Source organism: Dromaius novaehollandiae, chromosome 2, assembly GCF_036370855.1.
Source record: "Dromaius novaehollandiae isolate bDroNov1 chromosome 2, bDroNov1.hap1, whole genome shotgun sequence".
NCBI classification, from domain to species: domain Eukaryota; kingdom Metazoa; phylum Chordata; class Aves; order Casuariiformes; family Dromaiidae; genus Dromaius; species Dromaius novaehollandiae.
Genome location: NC_088099.1, coordinates 28,113,115 through 28,131,714, shown reverse-complemented (window position 1 = coordinate 28,131,714; position 18,600 = coordinate 28,113,115). Strand labels below are relative to the sequence as shown.

Below are 18,600 nucleotides of genomic sequence, written 5' to 3'. Positions count from 1 at the left end.
TGAGCAGACAGATTCCTATTTCAGAGAGAAGAATGCTGCCAGATAAGGCAAGCTAATCTTTTTCGTATTTCAACTGTGACAGGGTGAGCCTGGTGACCCCGGAGAGAAGGGTGTAATGGGACCAGCTGGACAGAGGGGCATGCCTGTGAGTCTTTTTGTTCTAATTCAGGTTTAACTCTCATCCATCTGAGTCAATACAGTCCTTTCCCTCTTCTTTTGTTTTCCCTTTCTGGTACAATTAAAATTATTTTGCATTCGGCTCACAGTGTCCTTATGGATGCCACATTCCTTGTGAGCCAGAGAGAATATGTTTCCACTCAGATTCTTTATGACACAGGGAGAATATACCAGAGGTAGGCCACACAGTGGAGAGGAAGCGTGGTCTTAATCCATGTTTTCTTTCCACAGCTTTTGCTACCATTTGTCACTGGTTTTAGACTGTGTTGTGACAGTTTGCCCTACCTCATCAGCCTCCAGAGGCTCAGCGCAGCATCGTAATGGGAGGTTTTTAGGCCAGGAGGGAATTGGATGTAAATCTAATCCTCTATCAAAATCTAACTGGTGGTATATTCACCCTGTGCAGGGCATGGATGGCAGAGATGTCTATGGTCCTGAAGGGAGCAAAGGAGCAAAGGTGAGTGCAGAGAGTCAGAACATCTCACAGTCTCTATACTGCAAGGTCATTTCTAACATGACCATCCATATTCATATCCATAATGAGAATTATACCCCCATTCTGACACTAGCACATGATCGTGTCATAACTTAAGAATGACCAGGAGGGAGCTGCTCTCTTGAAAAGAACCTTTCTCTCTTACTCTTTTCTCAGAAGGTGTGGGTGTGGGTGTCTGTGTGTGTGTAAGGATATGGGGGTGTAAGCTGTACTTTTTGTAGTACAGCCTGCTTTCTACCCACTGTAGTCTAGACTAGTCTAGTTCAGACTAGCCATTCTTACTGGTAAATATGGGTGTGAGAAGGCCACCTTGGACTCTTTCACTCCCTCTTTTTTTCAGAGGAGTAATTCCCTGACTGCCAGGGTGGGAGGATAGTACTCTCTGAATATCCTTGCTGTTTTAATGTAAAATGCTCATCCTTGTCCTCATATGCTCAACAAATAAAATCTGTGGGTTAATCTCTGAATTAATTCTTATTTAGTAATTCTCATCATTCCCTTCACAGCCCTGAAAAAAAGCTGTGAAATGCCTTTTCCCCTAAAAACATACAAGAATCCAGCTAAAATAAAAACTACACAGAAGGTGTGGGCTCAAAATCAGTTATAGCTCCACAGATATCTATGATTTGAGTGACTCAGTCAGTGACCCACAGTAGGTTAATGGTTGATCATTTGTCTGTTTAAAACTTCTATCCAAATATTGGTAATTAATTTTGGGATTGGGAAGGAGGATCTAAACAAAATGGAGTTAGTGCCATCGTCTAACTCAGTTTCTTTTGTTTTGGGGGAAAAAAATCCCACATAATTTTGTAATAGTAATAATATAGAATACATAAATACATAAAATATTATAAATAATTACTTATATAAATAATATAAAATACAAAAGTACATAAAAATACAGTGACTTTTCTCCTAATCTTCATTGCTATTAAGTCTAGAAAAGAAATGTAGACTATGAGCAATATTTTCTGGATTCCCACTGTGAAAACAACGATTTCTGGATTTGTTACACTAAATCAGATTGAGAAATAATAAAATCTATAAATAGGTGGATAAGTATAATTGTATATCAAAAGAATTCACATATTCATGGAAGAATATTTCAATTTTAGAATGAGATTTGCTGGATCTTGTCTTTTTTATGTGAGTGCTAATAAACTTTCTCATTAAAAATAATAAAAAAAACAAAAAAGGAAAAGAAAGAAATAGCTTTCTGAAAAATATAGCCATTATACTGGTACTAAGTTGTGTGTTAAAATGGTAGGGCTGAGAACAGCCAGTCAGTATATGTGTGTAATCAAAGCAGTTTGATTACAAGCAGGTAAATAACTTCCAGGACCTTTTCTTTGCAAATTTTTCTGTGTGCAATTACTTCTTTCTGTTAAGAGAAAAGAATGCTTAACATTTCTTACTAGAAATACCTCCGTTAAATAATTCATCATTTTTTATAGGCCTTCTGTTGTTAAGTTGAGCTCTTATTAGACTGTTCATGACTCCAGTTGAAGTGGACTCCTGGAAATTTTGAATCCATTTTTGTTAGCAGTTAAATACTCTATATCCTGATCCTTGCTTACTCATCTACATTAGGAAGTGTCGCGGCACACTAAGGGCCAACTACTCCTTCAGGGAGCTGAGAGCCCAGCATGATAACAAGGCTGGCAGAGGCAATGCCCTTGTCGACAAGGCTCATGTCCCACCACCCCGACGTGAGGTGCGCAGGGCAGGCCTGGGAATGGCAACCAGGGTCAGGCACAGCCCTGTGGGTCTGGGTCCAACTCAGTGCGGCCCATGGCCAGTCACAAGTGTGGCTGTGAGGCAGCTAAAACTAGCTGAGATGGGGGCCAAGTGATCTAGCATGCTTAGAGCTAGAGCATAGACATGGGGTTTGGCCCTGGCTGTGGCCTCCTTGCAGTGCTGTCTGGGAGCTTCTCCCCACAGGTCATCAGCTGCCCTATCCCTGGGTCCAGGCAGCCAAACCACCGTGTGGTGTGGTAAGGATGTGCTCAGGCCCCTGACAGAAAGTTTCTCTGATGTATTTAGACATGATTTTGTTCACAGGTGTGAAACCTTGCATAGACACACTCTTTTTTTTTTTTTTTTTTTTTTTTTTTTGATTTTGTCTCAGTCCCTGATGTAGTAACTTGCCTGGAACTTGGAGGGAAGAGCAAGAGAGGGAAAAGTTCGGAAGCATCACCAATGTGTCAGTCCTAGAGCAAATGGTCAGGATGCTAGTGGTAGCTGCAGTCCCCTTTGCAAAAAGCAGAGAGTCCTTTCCTGTTGCATGTGAAACAGAAGTGGTCTGGCAGATGTCATCTGAGGCCTTTCTGTTTCACTCTACTTTTTGTGGGAGAAGCAGAATGCTGCAGAAGCAGCAGAAAAGATACGAAAGCTTCCCAGCAGCCTCTCCAACTGATGAGCTCCTTTTTCTAGAATAGCTCATTATTAAAATGACTCTTGATACTTCTTGTTATCCAAGGGAAATACCTAGTCCCTTTTCTTACCTTCTTAGCCCCCAAAAGTTCCTCTGACGGAAGAACTCCACACGTTACGCATATGTTACATGCCAGACCAGTTCTTTCAGTTTCTTGGGATCTCCCACTTGTTCATTTTGGGGGACATCCTCCTTGTGCTTATGTTATAAGACATGAAGAACAAAAGTTTCTGCTAAATCTTCTTGTCATTATTCATTGTTTTAAAGGATTGACTTATATACACTGATGTATCTGCACGAAGTTTGTCAGGGCTTGAATTTAAAGCAATTTAAAAAACAAATTACCTGAAAATGATGATGCAGAAAAAGTTGTTTTCCCCCTAATAATTAAGAAAACAGCTTTTAAAATTGTCTCTCTAAATGCTGCTATAAATTACAGAGGCTCACAAGTTAAATTCCACTCTTTTAAATCCAATCTGGTGTCTGTGTGCATGCAAATTTCTATAAATTTTAGGATAGAGTTATGTGATAATCTACTGAGCAACTCTTGATTGTTTTGCGATGTTTGATAACCATGGCCAGTTTCACGGGAGGGAACTCTTAAAACAGGGACATACATAAGCATTGTGAATTCTGCTAGTTACTCTAATGTTAAGGAAAGATATACTTCAATTCTGATTGGTCTTTGTGGGATTTCTGATATTTCTCGTACATAAGCAGAGACCACACCAAAAACTGAACTAGCTGAAAACAGTTAATGGGTACGTAATTTCTAATATGCCGCCAAAACATTATGGCATCACTGCTTAGCATGGAGGGTACAACATTTTGAAATCACATTTAAAGACTGAGTTCTGAATGCTATATTGTAGTCATGATCGCTGAACCTGAATTCTACTGTATTTTGTTAAGAGGCATAACTAAGATTTGATAAAACACTTATTTGAGAAATGACAGCTGTTGGAAATTCTTAAAATGCTCTTGCTTTAAATAAGCAGATTAAAATGGTGTCATTTGATGATAACATAGGCTTTAGAAGTAGCTACTGTAACTTGAACGGACTAGAATGCTAAGAATAATTTCATAATTATTTTTGGATTAAAGAGATCAAACACTAAGGAGATCACAAAGTCCTAGATTCTTATGAAGTCTTTTCATATTTTTTGGCAGGGAGAATCTGGATTCATTGGATATCCTGGTCCACAGGTACAAGAATGGGCATATGCTTGCTTTCTTTGTATGTTGTTTTACACTATTCTTGTTTGGAAGGGCTTGTCTGCTTTTCTGGTTTTGTTTCTTTCCTTTTTTTTGTCACCTTTCCTATAAACTTCTGGATTTCATTAATTTTCAGGGAGAAGAGGGGGATCCAGGTATCCCAGGAGCTGAAGGACCCAAAGGAGTTAGGGGTAGAAGGGTAAGCCTGTTAAGTCTCTGAAGAGTTCTATAAGTAAAGTCCCTAGATCCTGAGTATCTCTTGACCCACAGAATTCTGAAATTGATTCCAACTCTGACCTTTTTTGCCATATTCCGGGCAAGAGGTCTTGGAGAGAACTCAGGTCTAAGTCTTTAGAGGTATTCATTGCTTTCTAATAATTCATAGAAATAATAGTCCATCATTATGTAAAGACAAGATCCAGCTCACAATGATAGTCTTACAAGATCTTCTTTGCTGAAAATATGCCCCTGTGTGGAGCTATTATAAATAAAATCAGTGTTTCTGTTTTTAGGGTAATGCTGGCACACCAGGTTTCCTCGGAGATCCAGGGGACCAAGGGCCACCAGGACCCATGGTAATGTATTTGTATTTTTAGAAAAAGGAAATATTAAATATACTCTTAGATTAATGGCATATTTAATAATGCTTCATCTGATAAAATGCACTTAAATCAACTTGGCAGTTGTATAGAGCTACATCTTGGCTGTGGATGCGTATGCACAAAGGCACCTGCTATTGGAACTGGAACTGGAACTGTACTGATACAATGCAGGATTGATATAATCCAGAACCTCATCCACAGTATTTGGTGTTGTCTTAGGTTGGATAAAAATCTAATTAAAAAAGAGAATACTTTAAAATGTAAAACAGGATTGTTTTGCTGAAAGCCAATACATTTTTCATTTAAAACATGAAGCCATTTAGAGTTAAATTTGCAATTACAGGCCTCTATTTAAGGCTTATGTTTACTGTAACCTATTAATCCTTATATACAGATATATTAATATAGTTTCCTCTGGTATTTGTGATCTGCATTTTGTACTCAAAAAAAAGTTGTATTTTGTATGCAAGCAGGAGAAAGGATCACAAATGTCAGCAGGAATTAGGACTAACCTTGTAGGCACTTTAGAAAATTCCTGTATGTGTCTATCTTGCAGCAGTTTTTCAAATCCACTCCATGGTGACCATAAACAATCCCTACCATTAATTGTTTCTTTGTTAAACTTTCTTAAACTTACTCATTTAGTTTAAATATGGAACAATATTGATAATAGTATTTTTACCTGTATAACATGGCCCACAGGATACATAGAACTTATAAAATAACTTTTTTGTCCATTACACTGTGTTGGTCAATGAATATACGTGGCCCACTTTATTTTATAGTGCTGGGCACAAGAAGGGCCAGGAGCTGCAGCTGGAATGACCTGCCCTCCCTGCTGCTTGGCTGCTCCCTTACAGTACAAACAGACAGACAGCCCCTGGGTGCTGACAGGCCAGGCAGCCACTGGCCCTGCGCATCCATGCTCCAGGAAGTCTGCAGAGAGGTTGCAAGCTCAGGATCTCCTCTTCAGATGCAGACATGAGAGGGGGGGCTTAGAAGGTATGGGCTTGAAGGGATTGTTGTAGTAGCAGTGTATGAGTGAAAGGGAAAAGTGGGAATGTTGGGAAAAGTGGAAGAGCGAGGGTTGCAAGAACAGGTGTAGGTAGTAGGCAGGTCCAGCCAAAGCAGGCTTGTTTTACCTATCCCTCCTATTATGATGCATCAGCTATCAGCCATATGGTTACTCCTATGGGTCCTGCCTGTACGGCTCAGTCACCACTGGTCAGCAGCTGCTGCAAACACCATTCATTAAGGCTCAGGCAATTCACAGTTAATTGTTGCTCCATAGTACCAAGGCCGAGTTGGGACTTGCTGGGAAACATAAGAAGAGAAAGGCATGGAATGGCTCTGATGGGGCTGACAGAAGGAGAGGAGAAGAGATGAGGAAAGTTGAGCTCAGGCAAGAGTTGGAAGGCAGTGGGGAATGGAGGGTGAAGCAACAAGTATGGAGTTGAGGTTGTCAATTGGGGAGGTGAAGGGGAATATGATTTTGGTAAACTGTGTAGTCATGGTATGGAGGGATTAGCTAAAGGCTGTGGGATATGGAGTTCAAGTTTTTCTGGTGTACAGTGCTGCAGCCCGCCTGTGAGTAGGTGAAAGTCTTCAGTGGCCCTGCCGCCTGGTTGAATTGCATATGTGATGATGAAAACACTCAAGCTGCCCTTGAAGAAAAAAAAGTTACTGTTGTATTTTATTTCTATTACAAAGATAAACAATACTTTATTTTGAAAAAGGGTGTTTGGAATACTGGCATTCACACACAGCTCCTAAACAGAAGGCTGCAGAGTAGTCAAAGCCAGCTAGACCTGCTAAGTAGTTGTAGTAGGTGTATGGTTTACAGGATTGTCTGAGGCAGAACTGGAGATTCTGCCCTGCGAGAGGAGTGGGCAAGAAAACCTTTCAGGGGCTGAAAGGGACATAAAGTCTAGATAACTGAACCACAGCATTTTTTGCTAGCAGAAGTTGCTAACTAGAAGGAAGATCCAATTCCTAATGATACTGGTCCTCAAGAGCAACAAATATTGAACATTCATAAAAACAGGAAGGAAAGCCCTACTGAGAAGTAGTCTGCACCTATGTCAGGAACAGGTCCACAGAAATCCACACTGAGTGACGATGTCTCCCCACATTTCAAGTTCAGAAATGGTTATCAGGGAAACACTGTATGCCTCCATTTTCTTTGGGCTTCAGAGCGGTGATGGAAATACATTATTATAGGCTGATTTTCGGGGCGTGTTTCAATTTATTTCAGGGTACCAAGGGACCAAGAGGCACCATTGCAATGGAGGTATGTAATTACCTTAGAGCTAACTGCACACTGCATAGAATTAACAGTTTTAGTTTTCTTCCATTCAAAGCATGGACTGCAATGAGCACTGTTAACTGTTAGAAAATAACATCCTTTGCAAATACTTGTCAGCGTAGAGTGAGTCCTTCTGCTTGTAAATAATCAAGGAATGAGAACTAATTGTGAACATGGATTTACTCCGTGTCCAAACTTTTACAAACTATTTGACTATTAACTTTCCTTTCTCTATTCATTCAGATTAGTTTACACAGCAGCTCAAGTTTAGGATTACGTTTTACTCTCTTACAAAAGGAGGCCTTTCCTCAGCCACAGCTGTTTTCACTGGAAATAGCAGGGCAGGATTTCTCCAGAATCCTAATCCCCATATAGCATGAAGATGCCTGAGTAAAGGCTTCATCTAACCATTATACGGACAGCTGCCTGCAGGCAATACTGTTGTAAATATGTTCTATGTCCTAGCGAGTTGCTTTAGAATTTCCTGCCCATTGCCCTATGGAGGTGTCATTGCCCTGTGTCCTCCTTGTGACCTTCTAGATCAGATTATTGCACAAAACGAAAAATGGATAAATGACTGTTTCATGCTCTAGCGCATTGTTAAGTGTCCACAGAGCATGTCTGAAAAAAACTTAATTTCTGTAGTAGGAGAAGAACCTCAAGTCCACTGGACTGTCTGAAATAGGGAGGAGCTAGAATGTGTGTTCAGACACTGGGATCTGATCTTCAGCTCCAACCAATAGTAAGATTCCTAGCCTGGGATGGACTGGGATTTGCCACTAATTGCTTTTTGGTTTTGCTCCTGCAGCCTTGTGAACTTGTGAATTTTACACGAGAAAACTGCCGTAAGTAGGGAGCATCTTCTTTTCTCTCTGAATCCATTTAGTCACCATTCTTAGATGGAGCAGCCTCCATTCGAAACCCTTCAGGCTGGCAGGTTGAATCTGGCTCAGGTTGATAGTGACTAATAGTCGTTAACTGTGATGGTGGTTCAGCAGGTGTGTAAGACAAGCTTACACTTTTTGCTCATTTTTCCTGTCAATTATGAAAATACTAACAAATTTCTCTGGTCCTCATTTAGGCTATTATTTTATTATTATTATGCCAAATCCCCTTTGGGAGAATCTGTGAGGGAGAGAAGACAGTATTTATGTATCGCCTCTCTTCCCGATTTGGAGTGTTCATTCTCTCTCAGCCTTCTCTGCTCAGCAGAACCCAGAACAGTCTCTTTAAATCTCATCCAGTGAAACTGCACTGTTTTGAGTATTTGATTGTGGAGGAGGATGGTTGTCCCTAACTGACAGATTCTGATAGTTGTCTGAGCTGTGGATCAGGCTCTTCAATGAGAGTAAGTGAATATGTCACCGTTTTCATGAATATGAGTGCCAAATAATTTATTTCCTCTCCATCTCTCCATTTCAGCTTGCGCATCAGGTAAGCCCATCAGACCTCTGTATGCCTTTTCTTTCATGGACTTGAAGGAAAATCCAGCAATGTTTGAATTTTGGAAAGGCACTCACACTGAATTTTTTGTTTCAAAATACAGACACGTGTCCAGTTTATCCAACTGAAGTGGTGTTTGCCCTTGATATGTCTGAAGATGTTACTCCAGGTGCATTTGAAAGAATGAGGAACATTGTCATGTCTTTGCTTAGGACCATTAAGATCAGTGAAAGCAACTGCCCAACAGGCGCCCGTGTCTCCATTGTTTCTTTCAATACCAACACGCGCTATCTCATCCGATTCTCAGAATTCCAAAAGAGCAGCTTGCTGCTACAAGCAGTCCAGAGAGTACCGCTAGAGAGATCCACTGGAAAACGTAATATTGGGGCAGCCATGAGGTTTGTTGCAAGGAATGTCTTTAAACGGGTTCGTCAGGGCATCCTCACAAGAAAAGTTGCCATATTTTTTGCCAATGGTCCATCGCAGGATGATGATGTTATCAGCACAGCTGCGCTTGAGTTGAGTGCCTTGGATATCACTCCAGTGGTTATTGCCTTCAGTGAAGTGCCAAATGTCAGGCGTGCCTTCTCAGTAAGTAGACTGACTATAGAAAATTGAAACTCTCAGTGAGAATTAATCATCTGTTTGCTTAATAGCTACTAGTATGTGGTTAAAGCATGCTCTTAAACTAGTTACTTCTCCAGGAAAAGTTTAGATCCTATCTGTTATTAGAAAGAGGTATGTTAAAAGTTACTATTTTAATAAAGGAACACCGATTCTTTCTGCACATGAATTATTTATGACTAGTGGTTTTAGGCCAAATCATCTAATTTAAATAACATTGAGTTAATTTCACTTTCTTTCTTATGGAGCATTCTTTTCTGATGTTGTGACATCCAAACTGTGGCACTAGTTTCTGGGAAGTCTAGGAAGTCTTCCACTATTACCCAATAGTGGAAGACTTCAAGTACAGCAGTTTATCTTCCCAAAGAAAACTAAATTGAACAAGACCCCTTTTGATAGCTACATTGCCATTAGTACAAGAGAAGAAATAAACCCTTTTGTTTTATAATATGACTTCATATAAAAAGATATTAAATAGAAAAAATAAGTATTGCATATTACCAGGAGCCAAAGGAAAAAAATCTAGCTTTCTTTAAGGTTTGGTAATATGGCTTCCATATTCTTTCTCTTCAATTTATTTTTGGATCATCTGTGCTCAGTTTTAGCTTTTTTAAAACAAAGTTTCTTCCAGCTGCTGTTTCTTCAAAATCATCCTTGCAGAAGGAAACTGTATTTACTTATGCATGACAAAAAATGCAAAACTTGGAGGCTAAGCTCTGTTCTAGCAGTATCTAATTCAACACTTTAATCTTCATATTATACTTATTCTCTTGCAGCCTTGTATCTGTTAGTCAATTCACAGCTTTGTCTGATGGAATGTTAGTAAAAGAATTCTACTGATGTACAAGACGGAAGCTTGTTGCTTATTCGCTTGGTTGCTTCATAGAATAAACAGAATCAAACAGTAATATTTTTTTACTTAGTATGAGCAGATTATGAGTCTGAGTGCATATAATGAGGACATCTGGTATTTACAAAGGTGCTCACTTTCCACAAATCATTTTCAGGGTAGAAAAGATTTAAAAAAGGGTCACATTGTCCAGTTGACCCATATATTCCCGTTGTCTATGGGGAACAGTTTGACTTGGCATTTTAAACTTGCCTTTTTATTTTTTAGATAAAATTCTTTTTTAACACACACACACACACACACACACACATTTATTTGTATTTCTCTATGTACATGTATATACACACACACACACCAGGGTTATATTTGGAATTTTTTTCAGTCTTTGCATTGATATTAACAGGCTGAAGTATGGATTCTGTCAAATCATTCTGGCTCCAAACTGAAGTATCATCCAAGGGCTGGCAAGTAGACGGGCATCCTAGTAACAGATATAGTACAAGAATCTGAGGATACAGATACTGTGTTTTTCGATAACCTGAGATCTTCAGCTATGCTGCACATGAAATACAGGGTCATTTCCTCCATTCTTCCCTCTGGCAGACTTTTACTGCTGTCTGTGCAGAATAAAAATGAAGATTTGAAATACAGATTGTAGGGTTTTGCCTGTTCCTCAGTTCCTAAAAAGTTTGCTGATGCATTTTTGTTTCTCAGTTCCTAAGAAGTATTTATGCTGATGCATTTTCCCCTATCTGTGCCATAGGCAGCTCATTCAACAGTGGGAGTAGAGTTAATAACATGACTTGAATCAGTAATACTTGCCTTGCAAACACCAAGCTACAGTCTGGGTCTTTTGTCCCATGTGGATACATACTGTATAAAAATGGAGAGGATGAGTAAACAGGCATATGCTTTGCCTGCACCAGGAATGTTCACACTGGCAGGATAAGGCAACATTAATTTGAAGGTTATAAATCTTACCCTTGTTGTAATTCTTTCCAAAATACAGGAACATACAGGTTGGCAAACAAACAAAATAGTCCCATTGTGAAGTGTTAGCTGCATCCTGATTTACTGCAGATGTTTAAGACATGTTTTTTATTCCAGGAATCACACAAGTAAACAACACAGAATTATAAACAGCACCTGAAAATGCTAGGGAATAGAGGAATATTGGGCAGCAGAAGTCTGGCCAGCTTTAAAGCAAAGCTGAGAGCAGCTTCTGGACAAGGGGAAAGGCAAAAAATTCACTACCTAGCTCTCTTTTATGATTACAATGGTTGCATGGCAATCAGCCTCCCCCTGCTGCCCAAGCAAATGAAAAATATACATTTTCTTTCAGATGGCCTTCTCCCCTTTGCAGTTCAGGGGTGGTTTAGTCTTCATGATTTTTCTCATTATACCAGCCTGAGATACTTGCTGTCTTTGGTTAGCTTGCTTTAGGCGTCTCAGATTAGAGATCACTTAACAAGTCATCACTGATCTTAATTCCTGCCTAATCTAGGATCTATGAAGAACAGAAAGACAAAGTATAAAAATGAAAGTGGACAGAGGACTTAAGTGCAACACTGCACAGAAATACCAGAGCTAGCTTTAAATGATCTATTATGAGTATAACTGCCTTAATGCAATATGCTGGCTAATGAACTGTGCTAATGTTGTGCTCTAGTTCAATGCTAGTGGATGCTAGTCAGTGGACTAGTGTTCATCATGATCTCAGTGAGAAAGGCACTCATTCTGTAAAGTAGCTCTGAAAATGCTATTTATTGGAGCTAACACTATAAGGAAAAAGAGGATAGTACAGATAATTTTACATCCCTTCAGACGCTGGGAACCCCAAGTTGTGTAACATCAAAGGTGCCTTCAGTCAGGCACAGTATGCCTTGCAGACACTGTCTGTCAAAAGATTACCTTACATATGGTCTTTTGAGCTCTTACAGGATTTTCTGAAAAGAAAACAATTTTATCAATCATTTCTGCTGTCAAAGAGAAGGTTCACATGAGAACTTGTTGCTGCACTTTCAGATGAAGACAAGGCTGTGCAGGTGGTATAATCATCAGTGCAAAGTGGGAGCTACCTGCAGGCTCCTTCATTACAATTAGCTGGCTAACTCTTACCCTGCAACACAGGCCTGAAGGCCGAGCTGTAGGTGCAGCATAGTACAGCAAAGCAGAGCACTGGCCTGCACCTACTCAGGTAAACTGTTATGTGGATCACTAACTCATCAATGTGTAATGGTCTTCTGGTCAGGATCACTACAGCTGACACAGATATGTTTGCATTAGCAGCTGCACTAACGAGCAGTCTCTGTGGCACATTGTGGAGATAAACTTGTAGGCAGGAAGAGATTTCCTTATTTGCCAGAGCAGCAGAGGAAGACCATGGAAAAGCCCAGAAAACCACTATCATGACTGCTAATACAACTTCTTAACCACAAAACCTTCTGAGCTTATGTGGGTGCTGATGTATTTCTCAAAGAGATTGATTCTGTTGTTTGCTTTCCATTCCCAGTGTTTAGATTTCTTCATACATCAGGTGCCAGTGTTAACTCCTGTAGTGCTTCAGGGCAACCGGAGTGGCAACTGGAAGTCTTCTGTGTACTCATTTGATATTACAATAGCAGTGAAACCACCAAGATAGGGACAGTGTCTGTTTCAGCAGAGAGACAGTACAGGCATTAAGAATTAAGAACTGAGGGGAAAAAAAAGATCTGTGTTTTGGGTATATAATGTTACTCTTGTGTCTGCTTTAATACACAGATTGATGATACTAGAAGATTTCAGTTATTTGTTTGGGAAAGACAACAGAGTGAAAATTTGAACAGCATCACATCTTGTACTCTTTGCTATGGTAAGACTTTTTACAAATTCAAACTGTTGTATTGGTCTTTTTATCCTTTCAATAACAAATCCTATAGATTTCAATAAAATAATTCTTCTGGGCAATGTGGATAGAAAGAGTTCAAAGCTCAAAAACACAAAAGCTGTTTAATAGGTTCTTGTCTCAGCCATGCAAAATGAATTATATTTGGTGTTTTCTTTATAACACAAATGCACTTAAAATAGCATTATGATTCTGGGAGACCAGGCTCATTTACTGTAAAGTCTGTACTTTGAAGGGGGGAGAAGCTCCTAAATGATAATAATATTTAGGATAGCTGAACAGTTGTCTGAGATTAAAAAATAAATTTAAAAAAAGCATTTGTTTCAGTGTCCTTTGCCCTGTTTAGATTTCAAAGGAAGAAAATTACTCAAGAGAACTCTTAAGTCTTACTTTAGGAGCACTTTTTGCTCTCACGCCTGAGTAATTTCCCATCATATCTCAAAACCTTATTCAGCAAGATTCATCCATTGTTTCTTACAACAAAATTTTTGCTTGCCATATTGAATTTTAAATCAAAATTTAAGAAGTAAAGTAGAGTTTTCTTTCTCAACCATTGCTTTTGTTGTACTCTTTAAATAGTTTGTTGCGTATTGGCTCTTCTTCTCTAGATAAATGCAAACCAAGTACCAACTGTGAGGTTCACATTCTTCCGCCTGTTCTGGTGGATATGGATATCGCTTACATCATGGACGGCTCTCGCAGCATCAGCAGTGAAGAGTTTCAGAGAGCCAAAGACTTTGTGAGCAACATGCTAGATCAGTTTGTCATTGCCCCACAGCCAAGCGAGTCATATGGAGGCACCAGAGTGGCACTGGTGCAACAGGCTCCCAGAGGCTTCCTGCCTGACAGAAGCCAAAGCCCTGTGGCCCTGGAGTTTGATCTAGTCACATACAATGATAAAGATTTGATGAAGAGACATATCCAAGAGTCTGTTCACCAACTGGAGGGACCATCAGCCATTGCTTCTGCGTTACAGTGGACAGTTGAAAACATATTTTTTAAAGCCCCCAGGCAAAGAAAGCACAGGGTCATATTTACAATAATTGGAAGTAAAACAAGCAAATGGGACAGAGAGGGACTGAGAGAGATTTCACTTGGAGCCAAGTGCCAAGGATTCACCTTGTTCACTTTAGCGCTTGGCAATGATGTGAGTGACAGCGAGTTGACAGAGCTGTCCAGCTTCCCCACAGACCAGCACTTACTGTCGTTGGGCAGGGTTTCGACATCTGAGATGGCATACGCTCAGAAGTTTAGCCGGGCATTCCTAAATCTCCTACAACGTAAGTGGCATCCAACAGGGTTTGCTTACATTATGGAAAGAATAAGAAATGCTGTTTAGACAAAGGTAGTCTGGGTATCCACTGTCATTCAGTTTCTAGTCATAATCTAACTAGTCGGTCTTTCATCTGTAGTTGACAGCAGATGCTAGACACTAATGGAAATGCTAGTAACTGCAGGACAACATTATATTTTAATAGTGTCTTAGGCCAAAGTCTTAAAATTTTTTTTTCCCATTAGTTTGGATTTAATATATAGCTTAATTGCCTCCACTCTTCAGCCAAGAAAACAGAATTCTGTTCCTGAATTAGGCCTTCATTTCTCCTCTGACTAGTGGCAGGCCCAGATTTATTCAGCTGCTTATGCTTATTTAGTCTTTTTTTAGTTCAAACATCTAGCTGATCTGGCCTTAACCTCTCTTTACTGCAGTTATTCCTCTTCTATAGAGCAGAGAGAAATTCTGAATTTTCCAGGACACATATGTACAGATTAGCCATTCCTGGTTGCTTTGAAATATATATAAGAGAAATATGAAGAATGAACATATCGCTGATTTAAAATCCCCATCAGAAGCACATACTTACAGGCGCCAAAGTTTCTATAGAAGGATGAATAGTGTATTGCAAAGTAAGACCGCATCTCTTACGTCGTTTTCATTTCCCTGGTCATAGTGCTAGTCCTTCTAGGTGTCATATGTTATTTATTTGAAAGATACATACTCCACAAGAAAAATTTCACATAGTGCATTTTTATCAAACTTACTAGGGTTTGGAGGACTTTAAAACTCAGCTATTGCTTCTTATGCTTTCTCCATAGAGGAAATGAACAGTTATCCTTCTCCTGAACTTCAAGAAGAGTGTGAAAACTTAGATCGGGGAGACACGCAACAGCAAGTATCTGTTATTGAAAGGTTTGAAATTGCCTATTAAAGTTATTCAGCATGTATGGGATTAAAACTGTTTATTTACATTTATCTCTCAATATAGAATTTTCTCCCATTGAGTTAGTAGTTACATTCCAACTACCTTCAATAGAAACAGTATCAGAACCAAACAAGTTTTTCACAGTATTTAGAAGGAATGAACAAGATGCATTTTTTTCAAGGCCATACTAGTGCTTAACCCTCCCCTTTTTTTTTCCTCCTTGGAAGGGTGCCTTTTCCTGGCTCAGATGAAACTGGTTACATTCATAGCTTGGAAGAAGTCGAAACAACTGAAAATAGAGTCCTGGAGAAACTTATAACTACCACGGAACTTGTGTACACAATGCCAAAGATGGGATATGATTATGAGGAGAATGAGTATTTCACACAGGAAGATGGTAAAGAAAAAAAGCCACAAAAGCATGGAGAAGCTCAGGAGGAGAATGAAGAAAACTTAGAGGCAACAGTAGAAACTAGAGCTGCTCCTAAGGATTATGGTATGATTTTAGAGCATGAAAAGCTCTTTGAATTCAGTAAAAAGACTCTCAATTGCAAAGGGCTCATTTCAGTGTTTACTCAGTGCGAAGCATGTCCATTTAGTAAATCTTCCAAAGCTTTGTGCTGCCATGTGATCATATTCAGTCCAAATCTATATACTAGGAGTTTGTAACTAAAGGCAGAAATGTAGGTGTCATTTGGACTTTAGCTTTGATTTACAACTTTTGTTAAGAATATAACATAAATTTGTAACTGCCTTTACAAAAACAGCTGATGATATTAAATCACCTAGTTGCACTGTTACTGAGTTACTCTTGCTCCTCACTCAGCTGGACATGGAGGAACTAAGCATGTCTCTGCTACAGGCTATTCCTGCAGGAGGAACTGGACCCTCCCCTAGATGTATCCTATCAAAAAGATATTCTTCATGTTTTTTACCTTGCCTCCTAATTATGCATATTTCTTTACAGATTTGCCATTTATTACAGTAGATATGGTAATCTGATTGTGAGATCAGTTCTCTCACCAACATTCCTTTAGCTCTATCAAGTGTTATTGTTTAGACTACAATTGTAGAGAATTTTTGTTGAAAAATCAGTGGTGCCTGTATGACTTTTGGTGTGGTTGCTCATCACTACAACTCCCATTCCTCTGTTTTTCATCTCTCCCCAACCAAAAATGATTCTGAGGACAGTCTGGTAACCCCATCCCTGATGAAAGGGCTAATGCTTTTGCACAGCTGTTGTAATATCAGATCTTTGATTAAGAACTGATGTATTTCTGGGAAGTCCAGACATCCACAGTACATGACTGACTTGCTTGGCACATACAGAATTGGTCTGGTGTGGGCCTAACTTCATATGTACCATCTTGAATCAGTGCTCTCCGTTAACCAGTGCGTGACCTCTGCGGTCACATAGAAAATTCTGTACCATGAACGTATGCTACCATTTACACTTTGCAAATAAAATGTTTCTCATGAGGTAATAGGCTTATTGCACTGATGTTGTGCAACATAAGCTGCTTAGAAGACAGGTATAAACGAAAGTTCTCAATCTTAATTCGTAAGTAGTGCCCCTAAAGTTTACTTCTAAAAACACGTAGCACAGTTTTGGAGCTTTCCTTTCCAGAGATGTGCCTTGTATAGATCTGCTGTTTGATTTTCTTGTTTTTCAGTTGACTAGGAGGAGAAGGCTATGTTATTTTAAATCTCTAGGCTGGGTGGTTTTCTCAGTGTTTTGCTTTCCTTCCCTTTGCTTTCCTTTTGATGTCCTGCTCTTCTGACTTGAATAACTCTGAATTCACATTGGTGAAAGCTGATTACTACAAACAGTGCTACTTTCATCTACTTTTTGGCAAATTTATATGATTTAGCTCTATATGACCCTGGGATTTGGCTTAGAGACTATCATGAATGATTTAGTTATCTATGTATGCTCGTTTATGAAAATTTACTGAAAGGTACTGGTATAAAAACTTGAAATGAAGCAGAGGGACGTTCTGAAAAGATTGAAGAGCAGTTTGTGCTAACTTTGTTTCACTAGTCCCTATAGATGAGATATAATCATTTTACAATAATTTTAGTAAAATTCTATGTTAGAAGACTGAACACATTTTAGTTTTCCTCTTTTTCACTTCTGTTTATGCCACTGAAAATCTAGTTGTTTCAGCAAGTTCTTCTGATTAAATCGATCAGAGTAAGAGGAGCCTCATGGCCACCCTTGCACTGTGGGTTTGTGGGTGGATACGTAGTGAATCTTTGTAAGACCTTGAACACTGACTGCTTCTCTCATTTGCTGGTTTGCACTGAATGTTACTTTTCACTGAAATTCCAATGCTAAGAAGGGTAGTTCTTTCTTTCATTAACTCTATTTCATATTTGCCTTTTCCAGATGCATGTGACCTGCTTCAGGATAGCGGAGAATGTGAGGATTACGTTCTGAAGTGGTACTACAACAAAGGGCAGAAAATGTGTGGTCAGTTTTGGTATGGGGGCTGTGGAGGCAACAAAAATAGATTTGAAACGCAAGAAGAATGTCAAGTCTTGTGTATAGAATCTTTCTAGTGCAGAGACAGTTAAATTACTTTAATTCTTCAGTTACACTATCAAGATGATGGGGTGAAGGGCTCAAAGGGAAATGCATAACACTACTTGGCTCCCAGATTTCAGGTGAGAGAATACTTCTTAGCTAAGTTTTTATCTAGTAACTTAGTGAAAATAAAGTTAAAGCTATTGCTCAGTTGATCCAATGTAAAAGAAGGGGGGAAGTGAGAAACTTTTTTTCATAGCCAATGGTGTATTGTTTAAAAGGGATAAAAATATTGAAATGTGTCTGTCTTCCATAAACACCAAAATGTGCACCTTTTAAATGTACTGAATAAAATAAAATAATACCTCATTTTCATGAAATAACATTGGATGGAAGAAACTAATGTCAGAATGCTTTGATTCATTTGCTTGCATTTATCTTGCTTAGAGAAAGTATGAAAAAGCATTTACCTCAAAAGACATAAAACTACCAGCGCTTACTTTGCATTGATGTAGAGGATTTTTCTATCATAGAATCATTCTCAGCTTCTTAATTTTTTTCTAAGTAATCCAACATGTGAATAAAATCATTCCTTCTGAAATACGTGTGCCATTAGTTCTTCAAACAGATGTCATATTTTCATAGGCTGGCTCCTCATCTCATGTAAATCAGCACTGGGCCCTTTCCTTTACTGCCAAAGGTTAGGCATGTTCATTCATTTTAGACCAATAGATTTTGGTGGTTGTTCTTGAGGGAAAAAAAAATCCCAAAGACATTTTGTGATTAAAGATAATTAATGCAGTGCCCTGCAGCAAAGTGGGACTTAGCTGGGCTTTCACACA

The 18,600-nt window shown here is 39.1% G+C and overlaps 1 protein-coding gene across 1 annotated transcript in view; it reads left to right on the top strand.

Moving 5' to 3' along the window:
* The window catches only part of COL6A6 (collagen type VI alpha 6 chain), a 61,224-nt gene extending 42,882 nt beyond the window's left edge, over positions 1 to 18,342 (top strand). Inside the window, exons 26-39 of the mRNA XM_064505455.1 lie at positions 83 to 145; positions 584 to 634; positions 4,278 to 4,313; positions 4,459 to 4,521; positions 4,835 to 4,897; positions 7,179 to 7,214; positions 8,038 to 8,074; positions 8,652 to 8,663; positions 8,776 to 9,263; positions 12,907 to 12,997; positions 13,639 to 14,310; positions 15,125 to 15,218; positions 15,459 to 15,727; positions 17,621 to 18,342. Coding sequence (XP_064361525.1) covers positions 83 to 145; positions 584 to 634; positions 4,278 to 4,313; positions 4,459 to 4,521; positions 4,835 to 4,897; positions 7,179 to 7,214; positions 8,038 to 8,074; positions 8,652 to 8,663; positions 8,776 to 9,263; positions 12,907 to 12,997; positions 13,639 to 14,310; positions 15,125 to 15,218; positions 15,459 to 15,727; positions 17,621 to 17,793 — 2,148 coding nt within the window. The 3' untranslated portion in view covers positions 17,794 to 18,342. The remainder of the gene's footprint in view (positions 1 to 82; positions 146 to 583; positions 635 to 4,277; positions 4,314 to 4,458; positions 4,522 to 4,834; positions 4,898 to 7,178; positions 7,215 to 8,037; positions 8,075 to 8,651; positions 8,664 to 8,775; positions 9,264 to 12,906; positions 12,998 to 13,638; positions 14,311 to 15,124; positions 15,219 to 15,458; positions 15,728 to 17,620) is intronic.
* The last annotated feature ends 258 nt before the right edge of the window (positions 18,343 to 18,600 follow it).